General features: G+C 44.5%; 1 protein-coding gene across 40 annotated transcripts in view; it reads right to left on the bottom strand.

Annotated features, from left to right (window-relative positions):
* CACNA1C (calcium voltage-gated channel subunit alpha1 C) overlaps window positions 1-20433 on the bottom strand; it is a 746135-nt gene that overhangs the window by 116904 nt on the left and 608798 nt on the right. For all 40 annotated transcript variants that reach the window (XM_077871648.1, XM_077871650.1, XM_077871649.1 and 37 more), the window contains 5 exons: window positions 11091-11298; window positions 10030-10150; window positions 8249-8363; window positions 7369-7489; window positions 6956-7025 (listed from right to left, as the gene is read on the bottom strand). In XM_077871648.1, coding sequence (XP_077727774.1) covers window positions 6956-7025; window positions 7369-7489; window positions 8249-8363; window positions 10030-10150; window positions 11091-11298 — 635 coding nt within the window. The remainder of the gene's footprint in view (window positions 1-6955; window positions 7026-7368; window positions 7490-8248; window positions 8364-10029; window positions 10151-11090; window positions 11299-20433) is intronic.

Below are 20433 nucleotides of genomic sequence, written 5' to 3'. Positions count from 1 at the left end.
GACCTAAATTCTGCAGTCATGAAGTCTCTTGAATCCTTTATGCTTTTTTCCAGAGCCACCAGTAGCTTTGTTTTATTCATTCATTCATTCATGAAAGACACGGAGAGAGGCAGAGACACAGGCAGAGGGAGAAGCTGGCTCCAAGCAGGGAGCCCAATGTGGGGCTCGATCCCAGGTCCCCAGGATCATGCCCTGAGCTGAAGGTGGGCGCTGAATCACTGGGATACCTGGGATCCCCCACCAGTAGCTTTATAATTGTGCTTCTGAATTGGCTTTCTGACATCAAATTGTAATCCAAAATCTATAGCTCTATGGCAGAGAGTTCTGTGTCTGATTCTTTCTTTTATGGTGAGTTCTTCTTTCTAGTCATTTTGCTCAGTGCAGAGTGGATACAAACGAGTTGTACTTGTTAGAAGTGCAAACTCTTGTTTCTGTAGCGCTCCAGCTTTTCTCTCTTTAAATCTCAGGTTGGATTCATAGGTTTTCAGGATGATTTGAAAGTTATCTAGGTAAGTTGGTGGGGACAGGTGACTTGGGGACCCTACTCCTCCACCATCTTGCCCTGCCCCCCTCATAGGTAGTTATTAAGTGAATGAATACCTCCACGGTTTCTTCCAGCTCCCTGTCTATGACAACAGTACGGTCCTGAAATAACTTCTGTCCTCTCCAATGTCCCAAATGCAAAGCCCGGCCCAGCCTACCCTTCTTCATAAAGGCTGGATGTCTCTCCCTGCTCTCACCTCACTGCTCTGTTCTTGCTGGAACCTCCAGCAAGTAGTTCAAGCACCCTGCCCCCACAGCACTTGGTGTTGTCCTGTGAATTCTCTGGTGTCATTGGCATTTCTTTTTCAGGTATCCTTCTTAATTCTAAGTCCTTAATGACTCTTAATATCTCTATGTTCACTCTAATAAATGAATCGATTAAATAAAAGCACAACCTTGGCACCCTGCCTAGGTGAGTAGATATTTCTAAAATTTAGTGTATACCAAGCTGGGGGGTGGGGGCATGCTCAAACAACTGCTGAACTTTGGGGATTAAACAGGGAGGGAAGGACTGATGTGCCACTGCTGGCTGGTTGGTACTTTGTGCAAATCAGAAACAGGCCCCTCCGCTGGGTGTTCATGGGAGGGCAGAGGCCCTGGCTCGGGGAGTACAGGCTGGAGCTGAGCCCCACTCAGACACTTCGGCACAAACCTTTGGGTGCAACCTGGACAAGCAAGCACAGCAGCCTGGGCAGGGGGATGACGTCAGGGGGTGGGTGGGTGATATAGGGGTAGAGTAGGAAGCCTGAGGGGGAAGTAGGGGCAGGAAGAGATATGAGAGGATTCTCCAGCCTGCCCTTTCTCTCTCTGGGAGTCTTGGCCATAAGTGGGGCAGGTGCATTGCTTGCCAGCGCTGCCTCCCAAGGGGCATCTATGTGAGGTGGGCACAGCAGAGGCCAGATGCCCAGAGGCTGCAAAGGGCAGGGTTGGTAGGATGATGGTAGATCAGGTTCTCTGCCTTCTATGGTTCAGAAGAAAGAAGAGCAAGTGGGAATGAGAAGTTGACAAGAACAGAGACAGCAGGCCAAGTGATCCTGGGAGGAGTTCTTTGGGGACTTCTGCTGCACCTGGTGTTAAGGTTCAGGGGGGTGACCTGCAGAGACAGGGGAAGGAGGAGCTGGGAAGCAGAGGCTGGTCCCGTGGAGGAAGGGGGGCATATGAAACCACGAGCTTTAAGGGCATACCACCACTGGGTGAGAAAATGGAAAGCAGGGACAGTGAACAAATGGGGGGCTGTTGGTGCTGGTTCTCAAGGCCCGAGTGTGGCGGTGGGCTGAGCAGGACAGCTTCATTATCTACGGACCACAGGTCCCAACATTGGTGTGCTAGATGCCTGGAACCAAGAGAAACCAGGGTGGGTCTGGGTCTGCAGGAGGCTAGAGAAGGGTGGCCACACGACCGGGGAAGGGAAACCACAAAAACCCGAAGAATCCTGAGAAATCAGCAGACTGAGAATAGCTTTTCAATTTAAAAGCAAAACCATCCTAAGAATCCTCAAAGCTGAGTCAACAGAGAGACTTTTCTATTGTGGCTAATATGGTGACAATGTCCTCGTTATTATTTTTTCCCCTGACCTGCTTCTCTTTGATTTCAAAGGGCAACAAAGGAGAGAAAAGGCATGACTATATTTAGAATGATGAAACCAGAGATTCTTGTCGTGGGTGTGGCTGCCCCACTGCCTGGTACAAGCAGCAGGCCTGGGCTACCTACAACTGGGTGCCTATGTGAAAGGACCCTCAAATCCTCCCTCTGCCCCCTGTGCTGTGTGCAGGCTGGCTCTGCTTGGGGCCCAGAGGGATTCCTTTTCTTTCTTTCTTTCTTTCTTTCTTTCTTTCTTTCTTTCTTTCTTTCTTTCTTTCTTTTTCTTTCTTTCTTTCTTTCTTTCTTTCTTTCTTTCTTTCTTTCTTTCTTTCTTTCTCTTTTTCTTTTCTTTCTTTCCTTTCTTGTTTTTATTGAAGTTCAATTTACCAACATATAACACCCAGTGCTCATCCCATCAAGTTCCCTCCTTAGAGCCCATCAATCACCCAGTCACCCCATCCCCCTGCCCATCTCCCCTTCCACAATGTGTTGTTTCTTTCCCAGCATTAGGAGTCTCTCACGGTTTGTCTCCCTCTAATTTTTCCCACTCAGTTCCCCTCCTTTCCCCTATAATCCCTTTCACTATTTCTTATATTCCCCATATGAGTGAAACCATATGATGACTGTCCTTCTCCGATTGACTTATTTTATTCAGCATAATACCCTCCAGTTCCAGCCACGTCGAAGCAAATGGTGGGTATTTGTCATTTCTAATGGCTGAGTAATATCCCATTGTATACATAGACCACAGCTTCTTTATCCATTCATCTTTCGATGGACACCGAGGCTCCTTCCACAGTTTGGCTACTGTGGACATTGCTGCTATGAACATTGGGGTGCAGGTGTCCCGGCGTTTCATTGCATCTGTATCTTTGGGGTAAATCCCCAGTAGTGCAATTGCTGGGTCATAGGGTAGCTCTGTTTTAACTCTTTGAGGAACCTCCACACAGTTTTCCAGAGTGGCTGCACCAGTTCACATCCTCCCCCAACAGTAAAAGAGGGTTCCCCTGTCTCCACATCCTCTCCATCATTTGTTGTTTCCTGCCTTGTTAATGTTCCCCATTCTCACTGGTGTGAGGTGGTATCTCATTGTGGTTTTGATGTGTGTTTCCCTGATAGCAAGTGATGCGGAGCATTTTCTCATGTGCTTGTTGGCCATGTCTATGTCTTCCTCTGTGAAATTTCTGTTCATGTCTTTTGCCCATTTCATGATTAGATTGTTTCTTGGTTATAGTTTGATAAATTCTTTATAGATTTTTAGATACTATCTGATATGTCATTTGCGATATCTTCTCCCATTCTGTAGGTTGTCTTTTAGTTTTGTTTTGTTGACTGTTTCTTTTGCTGTGCAGAAGCTTTTTATCTTGATTAAGTCCCAATAGTTCAGTTTTGCTTTTGTTTCCCCTGCCTTCATAGATGTCTCTTGCAAGAAGTTGCTGTGGCTAAGTTCAAAACGCTTGGTTGTGCCACTCCCTCCCGCCCAGCAGCCCAGAGACGGATGGGGGCTGTGGCCACCGTCCCCACGCTGCACGCCAGGTGGCTGGACTGCCTTGTGGGAGCCACGGCCCTCAGGAACCTCACTCCTGCTTCTGGGTGCTGAGCCCGCCTTGGACCCAGCACGAGCTGCCTCCGGGGAGGGGACGGGAGGCCACAGGGAGGCCCGCAGGCGGCCGGTGACAGTGGTCCTGGGTCAGGTCTCTGGTTGCCCGGCACTGTGCTGTCACCGTGCCTCACGGGTGGCCCTGAGGCCTCTGTCTGTGAGCACACCCCCCGCAGCAGGGAGCCAGTTGCTATTTGATGTTGGGCGTTTTTAAAAATTAAAGGTGTTTGAGTAAAGCAAAACAAAACAAAACAAACACAAGCCTGTGTTCTCCTCTAGGATTTTGATGAATTCTTGTCTCACATTTAGATCTTTCATCCATTTGAGTTTATCTTTGTGTCTGGTGTAAGAGAATGAATGGTCTAATTTCATTTTTCTGCATGTGGCTGTCCAATTTTCCTAGCATCATTTATTGAAGAGACTGTCCTCTTTCCCTCTATCCCTACACTCTGAAGAGTTTTGATCAGGAATGGATGCTGTATTTTGTCAAGTGCTTTCTCTGCATCTATTGAGAGGATTATGTGGTTTTGTTTTTTCTCTTATTGATGTGATCTATCACATTGATTGTTTTACGAGTGTTGAACCACCTTTGTATCCTGGGGATAAATCCCGCTTGGTTGTGGTGAATAATTTTCTTAATGCACTGTTGGATCCTATTGGCTAGTTTCTTGTTGAGAATTTTTGCATTTGTGTTCATCAGGGATATTGGTCTGCTGTTCTTTTTGGTGGCGTCTTTGTGTGGTTTTGGGATCAAGGTAATGCTGGCCTAATAAAATGAGTTTGGAAGCATTCCGTCCCTTTATATCCTTCGGAACAGCTTTAGTAGAATAGGTATTGTTTCTTCTTTAAACGTTTGATAGAATTCCCCTGGGAAGCCATCTGGCCCTGGACTTTTGTGTCTTGGGAGGTTTTTGATGACTACTTCAATTTCCTCCCTGGTTATTGGCCCATTCAGGTTTTCTATTTCTTTCTGTTCCAGTTTTGGTAATTTATGGTTTTACAGATATGCATCCATTTCTTCTAGATTGCCTAATTTATTGGCGTATAGCTGTTCATAATACATTTTTAAAATCTTTTGTATTTCTTTGGTATTGGTTGTGATCTCTCCTTTTTCATTCGTGATTTTATTAATTAGAGTCTTTTCTCTTTTGTTTTTAATAAGGCTGGCCAATGGTTTATCTGTCTTGTTAATTCTTTCAAGGAACCAACTCCTGATTTTGTTGATCTGTTTTACAGTTCTTCTGGTCTCTATTTCATTGAGCTCTGCTCGAATCTTTATTATCTCTCTTCTTCTGTTTGGTGTAAGCTTTACTTGCTGTTCTCCAATTCCTTTAGGTGTGAGATTAGCTTGTGTATTTGAGTTTTTTCCAATTTTTTGAGGGAGGCTTATATCGTGATGTATTTCCCTCTGAGGACTGCTGTTGTTGTATCCCAAAGATTTTGAACGGTTGTATCTTCATTTTCATTAGTTTCCATTAATCTTTTTAATTATTCTCTAATTTCATGGTTGACTCATTCATCTTTTAGTAGGATGTTCTTAACCTCCATGTGTTTGAGTTTCTTCCAAATTCCTTCTTGTGATTGAGTTCTAGTTTCAAAGCATGTGTTCTGAAAATATGCAGGGGACAATCCCAAAGTTTTGATTGTCTTCCTTTTTAAACCTTGAAAATACACACACAAGTACAGAGACTTGTGTAGTGAATCTCCATAGCCAGCTTCAACAGGAGTTGCTGGAGTATATTTTAAAGCAATTTCTACATATGTTAGACCCTAGCTATACACATGGCTACATTTATAAGATTGAACTACAGAAACACTACTGCAGGAGCGCCTGGGTGGCTCAGCAGTTGAGTGTCTGCCTTTGGCTCAGGTTGTGATCCCAAGGTCCTGGGATCGAGTCCCACATCAGGCTCCTTGCAGGGAGCCTGCTTATCCCTCTGCCTATATCTCTCTGCCTCTCTCTCTGTGTCTCTCATGAATAAATAAATAAAATCTTTAAAAAGCACACACACATACACACTACTGCAGTAACAAAATAAACAAAAACTACTTAAAACCATTAGTTTCCAGTCTATATTCAATATTCCCTTAATTATCTCCAAAATGTCATTTTAGTTAATTTGTTGATTCAGGACCAAGACAGAATTCCCCATTGACTTTGGTCAGCATGTCTAGCTCTTTCTTTGAAATCCCGCAAGAATTTCCACCCAGAAGAGGTTTCAGACTTCAGACACACTTCCTGCTCTTCCTTTGATCCAATCCCCAGCAAGCCACATTGTCTTTCTCTTGAGGTGGGAGGTAAGTGAGGATGGAATGATTGCAGCGAGCCTGCTTCCCAGGGGAAAGAAAAGATGGCTGCCAGTGCCCTTCCAGATCGGGGCAAGGGAAGGCCAAAAGGACCAGTGGAGGGAAGGCCAAAAGGAAAATCTAGCTTTGTTAATACCGGTAGAGGGTTTTTAGCCACTTAATGTGTTTACCAACCTAAATATAGCTTCACCTCCATAGAGAAGAAAATGCCAGTAAAACAACAGTCCCTTGCTTGTGTGCAGTTGACTGCAGGCTTGAAGCTGGTAGTAACAGCTGCAGTTGTAGGGAAAGGAAGGCAACCTCTGGCTTATATGGGATGTGGAGCTTCATGAAGCAGAGAAGTGAATTCTGGAGGGAGGCTTGAGGACCTCTGACAGTAAGCCCTCTCAAAGGAGACTGTCTGCCAACTTATGTATTAGAAGATGAGAAGGCTGAGTTGCTAAGAGTTCTTTTTATAATAAATGAAAGCATTTCACAAAGCAACAAGTGGGACATCTGTGGTAGCAGCTGTCCTTGTGTTCAGTATTGCCATCCGAGTAAAGGCAAGACAGAGTCGGGATTTACTATTATTATTAAGTGAGTGTCATGCTGCAACATGTTATATTAATAAATCATATAAGATAATGATTTTATGGCATAAGATATAATAAAACCTTAAATGCTTATAGAACCCACCTTCCAAAGGGCATAAAGGCACTGCTTAAACACAATTTATTAACTGTTATGTTGTTTTTATGAGGAAACCTGTAGATGATAATTGGTAATGCTTAACTACAGATACAGAAGACATTTAGCAGTGCAAGGTGCTTGTAGAGGGAAACTGGAACCACTGATCCCTAATACATAGCTACTTCCACGTGGCTTTAGAATCTAGATCCCTACCACCAACCTCCTAACCTCAGGGTTAGGCAGTGGGATTGGTACCTGTATTTTCTGGGTTGGGGTAGGGACTCTTATCCTCATTTTCATTGGGCTGGAGGTCATCCATGTTGATCTAGGCAGCCAAAGGAGAGAAGGAGGAAGAAGCCAGTTAGATACATTCCCTAGTTAGTGAGGCTTGGAGTAGACTCGGAATTGCATCATAATCAGTGGCTGAGCTGTTGACTCAAAAATATATCCTTGTTATCTTGCATATACCCTTTAAGACATCCATAGACGATTGAGACTCAACCAGTCTGCCTTCTCTTCAAATTGCTAGTGCTCCTCATAGGCTTTCTTCCACTAAGTCTCTTTCTTTCCTTCTTCCCTCCTTTCCATGGGTGTCTGACCTGGGAAGACTGTGTCCTCCTTCTCCCAACAATGGCCCTGCCAGCTCCTGGAAGGAGATGGCTTCTTACCTTAGTGGTGGGTGGGGACTCTCCATCAGCTGTAATGGATTTCAGTTCAATTTTTTCCTCCTTGGTTTCCTCCACTGCTGGCTTCTCCACTATCTCTTGTTTCTTCTCTGGGCTGGCAGTCCTGGCCGGTCAGCAGGAGGAAAAATTAAAGGGATGTTTACTGAATGATAGGAAACATGAAGAAATGAACCACTCTGTGGTCTCCTGGGGACTAGTAGGAGCAGATTCCCTGGGCCTATGTCCATGTGCCCTCAATCACAGATGTCACTGGGTTGGACCCACCTGGCCACACCTTGCTCTATCTGGTACTCAGCTGACCTCTTTCTGTTTCTTAGCTGCTCCATTCCCTGTCTGAATCAGAGAAAGGTTCTCGATCTGATTCAGGATTGGTTCCTGGGAGACTCAGTCCAATATCCAGGAAACGTGAGACCTATGATAATCCCATTTAGATAAGAGAAGACAATGCAGGGCCTTATCTTGCTTTCTGAACACTGGAGGTAAATTATCAAGCAGCAAAAGGGACTTAGTTAGCTGGAACTTCATTTCCCTTCTGAGTGGCTGCCTTCCTCCTCTCCCTATCCCTCACTCCCCCCACCTATCATGATTTCCCTTCTCAAAAAAGAATCCCCCAACTTCTTAAGTGGGTGGGGAAATCCAGCACCTTCACAGAGACTGTAACTCACGATGGACCATACATTAGAGCCATGGCAAGGAATTAGGAGAGAGGCCTAACTTTCTGTAGGAAGCCCCAAACCCAGTGCCCTCTAGCTGAGATGGCTGACAGAGGCTAGCGCCCAAGCTTCTCTTTATCACTAAAGGGGATGGCATTCCAGAACTGGGAACTCTGGGGCCCTGGGCCTGGGTAAGCTTAGAGGGTTACCTGGCCAGCTTCTTTCTCTCTTTCTCTTCTTCCTCCTCCTTTTGGGCAGATGTGAGGCTCTCAGCATCAGCCAGGTTGTCCACAGCAATGGCCAAGAACACATTCAGTAGGATATCTGTTTGTGTCCATTCTTAAAGAAAATGACCCTTGGCCTTGGGATTTTTGGTGGGCACAGGGAGCAGGGAAGGTGCAGGACATGCAGTGATAGAGTTCCCCACAGAATGAGCTCCACGGTGACTCACTGTGAGAGTTCCCAGTCCAGGGTGTCCCTCCTCCCCATTACCCTCTTGGCTACTGGGAGTCTTCTAAGGGGTTGAGAGCAGGCTAGTATGCAGGCTTGAGTGGGCAGTGAGTGAGGCCGTGAGCCTGCCTTGCTCTTTAATTGCTAGGTTTCGTTATTGGTTTCCCCACTGAGATGACTGGTTGTAATTGCCATTATAAACAGCACTGTCCCTAGCAGAATGCAGAATGCTCTTAAGAGCGGTTCTTTAAAACCGGGCACCGAGGAGGTGACCCAATCTCTGCCAACTCTTCATGTGAGCCAGTGCATACAAAGACCCTTGGAGTATTGAGCTGGAGCTGGCTGAATCTTGGGAACTTTGAAGTGAAGCGACCATTTGCCTCTTTCTATTCCCCCCCCACCCCCCGCCCCGACCTTGAATAGAAACGCTGCAGGTCAGAGAACTGCAGAAGCAAAGGGAGTGTAGCTGCATGGAGCCTCAACATTTGTTAAGTCTAACTTCCACCCCTAGGCCCCCCAGACAGTCACCCCACTTCACATATCAGGAAGCCACAACCCACAGAGGTGATGGGCTTGTCCAAGGACACTAGTATGTACCTGTTCCTGGTCCCCTGGCATTGTGGCAGGGGCTTTGCATACATTATCCCATTAAACCTCACCATGACCCATTAAGTAGGAGTCACTAACGGTTCATCACCCTGTTTTATAGACACTGAGGTAAAGAGCTTTTAGTCTGCTGAGGTCACCAGCTGGTTAAAGGTGAAACCTGTCTGCTGACATCAATGCCCCTGCTCTCAGCACTACATTAAGCTATGATTTAAATGCAAATCTTGGGCCAGAGCTGCTTCTACTTTACCATCTGTCTCTGAACACGACCCTCACACGGTTATGACCAGGAGGAGAGAAGACTGCCTGCGCTTGAGACCGTGGAAACCTGCCCATGGCCTGGATCAGCGAGGACCTGTCAGGTCTGCTTGGTGAAGCCTGTCCAACTCTGCCTGGGACTAAAGTTCTGGAGAGCAGCTTCGGAGGGAGGGACACTGAGCAGAAAATAGGGAGGAGAGATGAAGGTCATTTCAAGGATGATGGCTCAGATCCCCTGGACTGTACTTCTTACCTCCAGTGGCACCAGCCTAGGGCAGCCAGGGCACCCAACTCCAAGTGCGTTCACACTGGAATCTATGTGAGTAGCTGTATATGCACGACACCAGAGGGCGTTGTTCACCTAGACTATAACCGAGAACACACCTCTTGGAGTTGGGCGACACTGCATCCCAAACTGGTTCAGGAAGATGAACTTCTATCCCGACCTATGCCAAAGCTCCAGGCTTCCACCAAGACCCACCTCCATGGCTAAGGTGGTTCTGGGACAGGACACATTTTCTCCCCAGAGCACACCTTTCCCCTGCTTGCCTGGGGGCCCTGTGGGCAGGCAGCCACACTTTTCAGCCCTGAGTCAGGACCTGCTGGGCACACGTATTTGGCTGTAGGCTGAGGGAGGGTGGGGCAGCAGGGACGGGGAGGCAGGAGCAAAGGATACAGTTTCCACAGATGAAGAGGATGATGAAGTAAATACAGACTAACATCCCTGGAAAAGAGGGGCCGCCATAAGCCATGATCCCATCATACATCACCGAATTCCAGTCCTCCCCGGTCAGGATCTGAATGACACATTCCCACCAATAAGGGACACAGCGTTAGACCAACAGCAAACCCCAAAACTCCCCTGCCCTGCCCCACTGTCTTAACAAAAATCTAAAATCTCTTTTTCATCTCTTTCCCTCCTCTCAGCCCCCAGTTCTCCTCCCAGGGGCTCTGAGCTAATCACCTGGGCAAGTTTGACCCCATCCTTCCACAAAGTGCATGGGCCCTGGCATGATATTATTTGAGAAGTTACTGGAAGGGCTTCCTGGTCAAAGTATCTGCTTCTACTCACATACACTGCACAAGATGGCGGCCATCAGCCTTCCTCATGGCTTTTACAAATGTGGTCATTGAGAGAGTACTATGCTGTTCCAGCTTTCCCCAAGATTAGTCATTTGGGCACTATCTTTAAGATTTTGGCCACGTCCATATATTATTTTTCTTGTTAATCAATCTACTTTGAAACTTCAACAAGTGCTACTTTAGCTTTTCCCTACATCAAAGTATCTATGAAATGGCAAATTTGATGGGCTAGTTATATTTTTTCCAGGGGCAAGCATGGTGGGTAGTAAAGACGGAGAGCTTCATCACCCTCCCCTCCCCCAACGAGGGCAGTCTGCTTTCTTTTGTTTATACTTCGGGCGTTCATATAGAATTTATTTGAATAAAGGATTCTATGGTTAAGCAAGAATTTTTAAACTATATTTAATTACATTTTTCCCCCCAGTGGTCCATCTAACAGTGGAATTCCATGGGGGACTGAGGATAGAAGGAACTACAGAAAGAACTCGAGACTCTTCTGGGCATGGTCCCTCCATGGCTAATCTAGGCTGGCTTTGGTTGCCCAGTGCAAGGGTGAAGCTTCCCACCACCCTTTCAAGGCTCTTTCTCCTCCCAGCCCCAACCCCACCACTCAATCACCCTCCCACTCACATCCCAGCAGAGAAGAGTCCATACCTGAAACACGGTGAGGAGGGACTGCGGAAAGTTATCAAATGTGCTCCTCCGAGTCTGCATTTCATCAAAGTTGAACTTTCCTCCAAAGAGCTGCATCCCCAGGAGGGAGAAGATGATGATGAAGAGAAAGAGGAGTAGCAGCAGGGAGGCGATGGAACGCACAGAATTCAGCAAGGATGCCACCAGGTTGCTTAAGGAGTTCCAGTATCTGGGGACCAACATGAGGGAGATTAGTGTCCTTTCTCTATGCTTTTCTTAACATCACTCTTCATTCACACATTCAATAGAAATTTTAAGATAAATTACAACTCCTTCTTTTCCCCTTTCAGTGGAGTAGTAGTAGTGGTGTGGATTGGGCTGGTAAGCTCATGATTAGAGTGTGGAGCTAGTTAATTCAAGGTCCCAGGATAGTAATGTGTAATGGCGAATAGATGGAGCTCAGAAGTCCGAAGCCTGAGTTTCAGCCTAGCTCTGCCAGTTGCCAACTGCTAGTTGCAGTTGGGAAGTCACTTAACTTCCTTTCTATTTGCCTCTCCATCTGAGAAAATAGTGATAACAGTAGCACATACTTAATTAGGTTATTGGGAAGATTACATGAGACAAAAAAACAAAAACAAACAAACAAACAAACAAAAACCCAGCCCACCTAGCAACAAAATAAAGAATAAACAAGTGGGATTACATCAAACTATAAAGCTTCTGGTCAGCAAAAGAAACAATCAACAAAGTGAAAAGACAACCTATGGAACAGGAAAAAATATTTGCAAACATATAGCCGATAAGGGGTTAATATTCAAATACAGAAAGAACTCAGACAACTCAACAGCAAAAACAAAACAAAACAACAACAATCAAAAAACAAAACCCCAAATAATCCAAGTCAAAATTTGGCACAGGGGACACCTGGGTGGCTTAGTCAGTTGGGCATCTAATTCTTGATTTCGACTCAGATCATGATCTCCGGGTTCTGATATTGAGTCCTGTGTCAGGCTCCATGCTCAGCCTAGAGTCTGCTTGTCCCTCTCCCTCCCCACAATTGCACATGTGCATGCTCTCTCTCTTTCTCAAATAAGTAAATAAATAAAATCTTAAACAAAAGAATGGTGTTTAAAAAGAAATTAAGCACAGGACTTGAATAGACACTTTCCTAAAGAAGATATATGAAAGGTCATCAAATACAGGAAAAGGTGCTCAACATCATTAGTCATTAGGGAAATGCAAATCAAAATGATCACCTCACACCTATCAGAATGGATATCATCAAAAAGACAAGAGATAACAAGTGTTGGCAAGGATGTGGAGAAAGGGGAACCCTGGTGCACTGTTGGTGGGAGTGAAAATTGGTGCAGACTCTGTGGAGGTTCCTCAAAAAGTTACAAATTAACTACCATATGATCCAGTGATCCCAATTCTGGGAATATACCCAAAGGAAATGAAAACACTAACTCCAAAAGATATCTGCACTCCCCATGTTCTTTGCAGTATTATTTACAATAGCCAACCCAAGTGTCTATCAAGGGGTGAGTGGACAAAGAACTTGTGGTATATAACACACACACACACACACACACACACACACAGAGGAATGTTATTCATCCATGAAAAATGAGGAAATCCTACCATTTATGAAAACATGGATGGACCTTGAGGACATTATGCTAAGTGAAATAAGTCAGAGAAAGACAAATACTGCATGATTTCCCTACATGTGGAATCTAAAAGCAAAACCCCCAAAAACCAAAAAACCACCTACCTCATGGAGAGATCAGATTCATGGTTATCAGGGGGTGGGAGGAGGGAGAATTGGATGAGAGTGTCAAAAGGTACAAAATTCCAGTTAGAAGATAAATGGGTCATGGTGATGTAATTACAGTATGATGGCTATAGTTATCACAGCTCCATTATATTAACAGCAGATCCTAAGAGTTTCCATCAAGAAGAAGGATTTTCTCCTTTTCTTTTTATTATATTTATATAAGACAATGGATGTTAACTAAACCTATTGTGGCAATCTTTTCATAATATATGTAAATCAAACCTGCTGTATGCTTTAGGTTCATACAGTGATGTGTGCCAATTATTTCTCAATAAAACTGAAAAAATATAATTCCTACTCTTAAAAAAAAAACACCCTACTATAGTGCCTGGCACACAGTTGATAAAGGTTAGTAATTACTGTTATTGCTATTGGTCTTTAGACAGAAAAACACATTAAAATTATATTTTTCCCAAGAATGCTGCTCTCAGCCCAGGCAGCAACTGGTCACCCATGGGTAAGAGAGGGTACAAGCCTTAGTGAGTTTTCCCAGATTTACCCTGCTGTCCAAAGAATTGGTTTTTTTAAAAAGCCTCTCTTCTGGAGATTCTGATTCAATAGTTGTAGTTTGGGGCCCAGAAATCTAGATTTTTAAGAAGCATCCGAGATGATTCTGCTAAGCAGGCAAGTCTGGGAAATCCTGGGTTGCAGGAAACCCATCTCACCCACAGGGTGGGAGTCTGTGAGTAAAGTAGAGAGGTCTTCCCGGGCAGAGGTGGGCCATTGGTGGGGTTCCTTGGAGAGGAAGCCCCTAGTCCTTATAATCACAGACCCTTTCTCCACTGTAAATACAGAGGTTCTCCATTATAGCCTAGGGAAAATCCCTTCCTCTTGGAATAGGGGAGAGGTGTGGGCTGCTAATGGCTGCTGGATGTGTCTTGGGTCAGTGAGTGTAAGGAAACACAATGCACCATAGCCAAAGGAACACAGCTTCTAACTGCAGCAGGTACAACAACAGAGAAGTCTTACTTTCTTAGCTCCACCTTTGGCCTGTCTGCCTTCCAGGTCACGATCTTTACCTCCTCCACTTCAGGCATTCCCAGCTTATTACCAGTATATACAGTGAATTGTTTTTTGCCACTTAACAGGGTGACATGCAAATCATTCCCATTATAGTCTCACAGCTGCACCTCAGCCTCGGTACTTCTCTCCAGAGAATAGTTCCATATTAGTTGAAAGAAGCATATGGGCCAACCGTTTGGATGTAAATGCGAACTTCTTCCCAGCCTGAAGTCTTTAATGCTCCTTTCTCCTTCACGAATTCAACTTTTCTCTACCTCTATTTTGTCTGCCAGCCACACTTCCTCTGTTTGCAGAATATTAATATATGTTTATTTGTATTTGTTCTATAAATGCTCTTCAGTGTTTTTCATTTGTGACAGGCTCTGAGTTCTTTTTTTTAATAATAAATTTATTTTTTATTGGTGTTCAATTTGCCAACATACACCCAGTGCTCATCCCATCAAGTGCCTCCCTCAATGCCCGCCACCCAGTCACCCAACCCCTCGCCCTCCTCCCCTTCCACCACCCCTAGTTCGTTTCCCAGAGTTAGGAGTCTTCATGTTCTGTCTCCCTTTCTGATATTTCCTACCCATTTCTTCTCCCTTCCCCTCTATTCCCTTTCACTATTATTTATATTCCCCAAATGAATGAGACCATATAATGTTTGTCCTTCTCCGATTGACTTACTTCACTCAGCATAATACCCTCTAGTTCCGTCCACGTTGAAGCAAATGGTGGGTATTTGTCATTTCTAATGGCTGAGGAATATTCCATTGTATACATAAACCACATCTTCTTTATCCATTCATCTTTCGATGGACACCGAGGCTCCTTCCACAGTTTGGCTGTTGTGGACATTGCTGCTAGAAACATCGGGGTGCAGGTGTCCCGGCGTTTCATTGCATCTGTATCTTTGGGGTAAATCCCCAGCAGTGTAATTGCTGGGTCATAGGGCAGATCTATTTTTAACTCTTTGAGGAACTTCCATACAGTTTCCCAGAGTGGCTGCACCAGTTCACATTCCCACCAACTGTGTAAGAGGGTTCCCTTTTCTCCGCATCCTCTCCAACATTTGTGGTTTCCTGCCTTGTTAATGTTCCCCATTCTCACTGGTGTGAGGTGGTAACTCATTGTGGTTTTGATTTGTATTTCCCTGATGGCAAGTGATGCGGAGCATTTTCTCATGTGCTTGTTGGCCATGTCTATGTCTTCCTCTGTGAGATTTCTCTTCATGTCTTTTGCCCATTTCATGATTGGATTGTTTGTTTCTTTGGTGTTGAGTTTAATAAGTTCTTTATAAAACTAGCCCTTTATCTGATACGTCATTTGCAAATCTCTTCTCCCATTCTGTAGGTTTTTAGTTTTGTTGACTGTACCCTTTGCTGTGCAAAAGCTTCTTATCTTGATGAAGTCCCAATAGCTCAGTTTTGCTTTTGTTTCTTTTGCCTTCGTGGATGTATCTTGCAAGAAGTTACTGTGGCCGAGTTCAAAAAGGGTGTTGCCTGTGTTCTCCTCTAGGATTTTGATGGATTCTTGTCTCACATTTAGATCTTTCATCCATTTTGAGTTTATCTTTGTGTCTGGTGCAAGAGAGTGGTCTAGTTTCATTCTTCTGCATGTGGATGTCCAATTTTCCCAGCACCATTTATTGAAGAGACTGTCTTTCTTCCAGTGGATAGTCTTTCCTCCTTTGTCGAATATTAGTTGACCATAAAGTTGAGGGTCCACTTCTGGGTTCTCTATTCTGTTCCATTGATCTATGTGTCTGTTTTTTGTGCCAGTACCACACTGTCTTGATGACCACAGCTTTGTAGTACAACCTGAAATCTGGCATTGTGATGCCCCCAGCTATGGTTTTCTTTTATAAAATTCCCCTGTCTATTCGGGGTCTTTTCTGATTCCACACAAATCTTAAAATAATTTGTTCTAACTCTCTGAAGAAAGTCCAGTATTTTGATAGGGATTGCATTAAACGTGTAAATTGCCCTGGGTAACTGACATTTTCACAATATTAATTCTGCCAATCCATGAGCATGGAATATTTTTCCATCTATTTGTGTCTTCCTCAATTTCTTTCAGAAGTGTTCTATAGTTTTTAGGGTATAGATCCTTTACCTCTTTGGCTAGGTTTATTCCTAGGTATCTTATGCTTTTGGGTGCATTCAAATTGGCAAAGAAGAAGTCAAACTCTCCCTTTTGGCCAATGACATAATACTCTGCATAGAAAACCCAAAAGCCTCCACCCCAAGATTGCTAGAACTCATACAGCAATTTGGCAGCGTGGCAGGATACAAAATCAATGCCCAGAAGTCAGTGGCATTTCTACACACTAACAATGAGACTGAAGAAAGAGAAATTAAGGAGTCAATTCCATTTACAATGGCTCTGAATTCTTGAGGACAGAAGTTTCATTCTTCCATTCCCTCCATCTTTGTCCTCACCCAGTAATGTGTGATAGACTGCCTGGTGCCTCAATAGGCTAGAGGTGGTAATACTTGTTCTGCTTAAAGCAAGAAAAGAACCTCTCTGGGGCTAGAATACCTGCCCCTCTTATACTTGAAGCAGTGTTTGCATCCCTGGCTGGAGAGGAAACTGCCTAGGATTTTGATCATATTCTAAACACTGATTGCCAGGCCTCACTTTACAACTATGAAATTATAATCTTTGGCATTGGGGTTTGAGTAATTTTCATGCAACCTCTCCAACACTTGTCAGTAGGCTGGTATTTAGAAATCAATAACTTTAGGGCATATTTATTTATTTATTTATTTAAAATTTTTATTTATTTATTTATCATAGTCACAGAGAGAGAGAGAGGCAGAGACACAGGCAGAGGGAGAAGCAGGCTTCATGCACTGGGAGCCCGATGTGGGATTCGATCCCGGGTCTCCAGGATCGCGCCCTGGGCCAAAGGCAGGCGCCAAACCGCTGCGCCACCCAGGGATCCCTAGGGCATATTTATAATGAGAATTTCCAGTTCTATCAGAGGGGAGAGGGTCAGCACATGGGTTAAGGTCACAGAACCCTCTAGAGATCTTCTCTGTGTTCAACTGTCATGGAATATTCTGGAAAAGTCTTTATGGCCATAGAAGTTGGAAGCCTTAATTTTCATGAGGTGTATGGACATGAGGGAGATAACTCAAACCAGGCTCAGGACTGAGGTTCAGAGGTGTCTGACAGCCACAGGGACCCTATAGGGGGGCAGACAGGGAGGCCCCAGACTGGACAGAGGTTTAGTGGGGTGGAGCAGCCAGGAGGCAGAGAGGGAAGGGGATGTGGGAGGAGATCCTCAGAACACCAGGGGTTCTTGGGAATATGGAGGCCATGGTAGAGAAACAAAATGAGTCACCAATGGAAGAGAGCTCTTTGGAAATGCGGGGCATGACAGATGGCAGATAGTGAGTACCAAGAGGGGCTGGCAGTGGAGCAGGGGTGAGGGCTCTAATGGTCGGAGGGGTTGGCAGTGGGGTGGAGGATTTGATTAAAAGTGAGGACTCTTCTTATGCTTCCCCATGTCTCTCAAGATATCCAGGGAAAGTCTGTGTTTCTCTTGGTCAACCAGTGGTGGGCTCAGAACATGAGATTTGTGGAAGGATAGAACTCTTACCCCATCTTATCACTTAATAAGTGACAATTGTAGTTTCTGGCTCAAGACATAACCCTTGCAGTCACCCTTCATGTATCTTTCACCCCCCACATCAACAGGTGAAGCCTGAGTCTGGTCATTTCCCACTACTCTGTCACCAGCTGAGCCAGCAATCTTCTAGCTGGATTTCTGCCACTTGATGGACTACCCTGCTTCGACATTTGCTCCATGCAGACTTTCTCCATGTTACACACATTTCAGGTGAAAGGCCCTTAAATGCACCATGCTTTTTTTTTTTTTTAACTTATTAGCAATGAATTATAACACATTGAAAAAACCATCTAAATCCACTGATACTTAAAAAAGGAGGGAGAGTCTTCCTTTACAGAATATATCAAATGAATAATATGAATGAATGAATGAATGAATGAATGAAAGATCACCCTTTTGCAGCAGCAACTAATTCAGGTAAAGATTATCACAGACACTAAAACCATAAGGTGAAACATCATTGGCGAGTAGGGTATTCATACACTCTCAAAGTATGACTCCATAGATTACTTATTAATCACAAAGAGAAAGAGTACCTTAACAGTGGAGAAATCTGGCAGACACTCCCTTAACCAAGTCTCTACACTTAGAATCACCAAAAACAAGACAAACTTATATTACATACTTCCTGACACGCCATGTGATGGGAAGTAAATAACCATCTATGTACTCCATACCCCTGCAGCAGGAGGCCCTTATAAACTGTAAGTCAGGGCAGCCCGGGTGGCTCAGCGGTTTAGTGCTGCCTTCAGCCCAGGGCATGATCCTGGAGACCAGGGATTGAGTCCAACGTCGGGCTCCCTGCATGGAGCCTGCTTCTCCCTCTGCCTCTGTCTCTCTCTCTCTCTCTCTCTCTCTCTGTCCCTCATGAATAAATAAATAAATAATCTTAAAAAAAAAATAACTGTAAGTCACATCAAGTCTTAACACAACTTCAAGTCCTGTTAGACCATGCAGGATCAGCCTTTACTGCCTCAATGACCATATCCCCTCCCATCTCCCTACTCTTTAGCTCTAGCTCAGTGGTCCTGGGCTGTCCCCTCAGCCTCCATGCATACTCCTGCCCTGGTGCCTGTCTTTCTGCTGTCTGCAGAAGTCTCCTCCAGAACTGTGTGTGGCTTGCTTCTTCAGTCCCTGCAGGGCTCTGCTCAAATGTCCCCTCACCACAGGGGGTCCTCCCTGACCAATTCTATCCCCATTCCTGCTTTTAATATACTCATCACCACTTGCCTCCAGAATATAAGGCCCACAGGAGAAGGGAGTTCACCTACTTTGTTCATATTCTCAGTGCTTACAACAGTGCCTAGTAAAGGAGGTGATTAATGAATATTTTGTTGAGTGAATGAATCTTTCTATGAATATGACATATTTATACTTACTGGAGGGAAAAACAAGGGGACATGGGTTACTCAGACACTCCTGTGCGTATGTGTGTGGTGAGAGCAGGGGTGGGTTGGTGGTGGGACCTCTCACACACATACTTAAGTCAAACATACTTTGCCTGAAAGCAAGGAGTGGCTATTTGCACCTCTTCCATACCATTTCTTTTCCTATAGCTTCTTTAAATTCACAGGCAGAGTTTTTGAGGTTCCTGACTGTAACACTGCCTAAGTCAAACTATTATGTATCAAGGGAATAGATAGATGGTTGCCAGAGATGGGGGGGTTGGGGATGTGTACAAAATGGGTGAAGGGGGTCAAAAGGTACAAACATGCAGTTATAAATAAGTCCTGGGATGTCATGTACAGCATGATGACTATAGTTAATAATACTGTATTGCATATTTGAAAGCTGCCAAGAGTAAATTCTAAAAGTACTCATCTCAGACACACACACACAAATTTGGAATTATATATGGTGACAGATGTTAACGAGATTTTTTTGTGGTGACCATTGTGTAATGTACACAAATATGGAATCATTAGGAACACCTGAAACTAATATGTTATATGTCAATTAAACTTTCACAACAAAAAAAGTGATCATGTATCAGTTACCCTACAGAAAACATGGTTGTTCTGGCTTTGAGACCCTTGCGCTAGGATTTCCCCAAGAGCTCTGTGAACATGTGTTTCCCTTGTGGAAGAACTCCCATCCTGGTGGCTCAAAACCAATGCCTGTGGGTTTGAGGCCTTAAACTAGTCTTGAAGAGACAGACTGCACCCAGGTGCACAGACATCAGCCTTCCTCCTCCCTGGGTGAAAAACACCCAGGCGGAAAAGATACTGCATTGAGACCAGTCACACAGTTAAGACACAGGGAAGACAAACAAATGGCTGTTTACTCTGTTTCCTTCAACTTCTCATGTTAATTGGGGCAAGGTGGATGTTGCTCTGTGGCTGGCTTGACACCTGTACTTTTTGTTCCTTTGAAGCAGAATTAAGGTAGGAAAGCTGGTGCCAGTGGCCTAGCATTATAAGAGGTATACAGCTTGTTGAACAGACGGTATCCATCCCTAATGTGCACATGCTTGGAGATGTTTTATGTGCTCTCTAAAGGACTGAGACAAAGGGATTGTTGTATTGATGTTGTGGCAAAGAGCATTATTAGGGTTCAAAGAAGAGCTGGAATTTGGAGCCTGACATGCCTTGGCTGATAGCAGGAGATAGAGTTAGGGGCCTCATTACCACTGATATCGATGATATTTGTAGGTGACAGGTGGCAGCCTCTGAACAGGGTGACATGAAATAGCATTTAAATGAAATGTTGGCAGCCCTGCAGGTCCTGAAGCACTCTCCTCCATAACGTCAATCTGATTGTTGGTGGCTGTTACTGTTATGGCGTGAAGATCAGATGATGCCTCAGGTCCCAGAATCACTCTCCTTTTTAGATATATTAGCTTCTAGACATAAAAACTAAAAGGGTTAACCACATATTAGCAATCAACT

This window comes from Canis aureus, chromosome 25, assembly GCF_053574225.1.
Source record: "Canis aureus isolate CA01 chromosome 25, VMU_Caureus_v.1.0, whole genome shotgun sequence".
Classification (NCBI taxonomy): Eukaryota; Metazoa; Chordata; class Mammalia; order Carnivora; family Canidae; genus Canis; species Canis aureus.
This window is presented reverse-complemented; position numbering and strand designations above follow the sequence as displayed.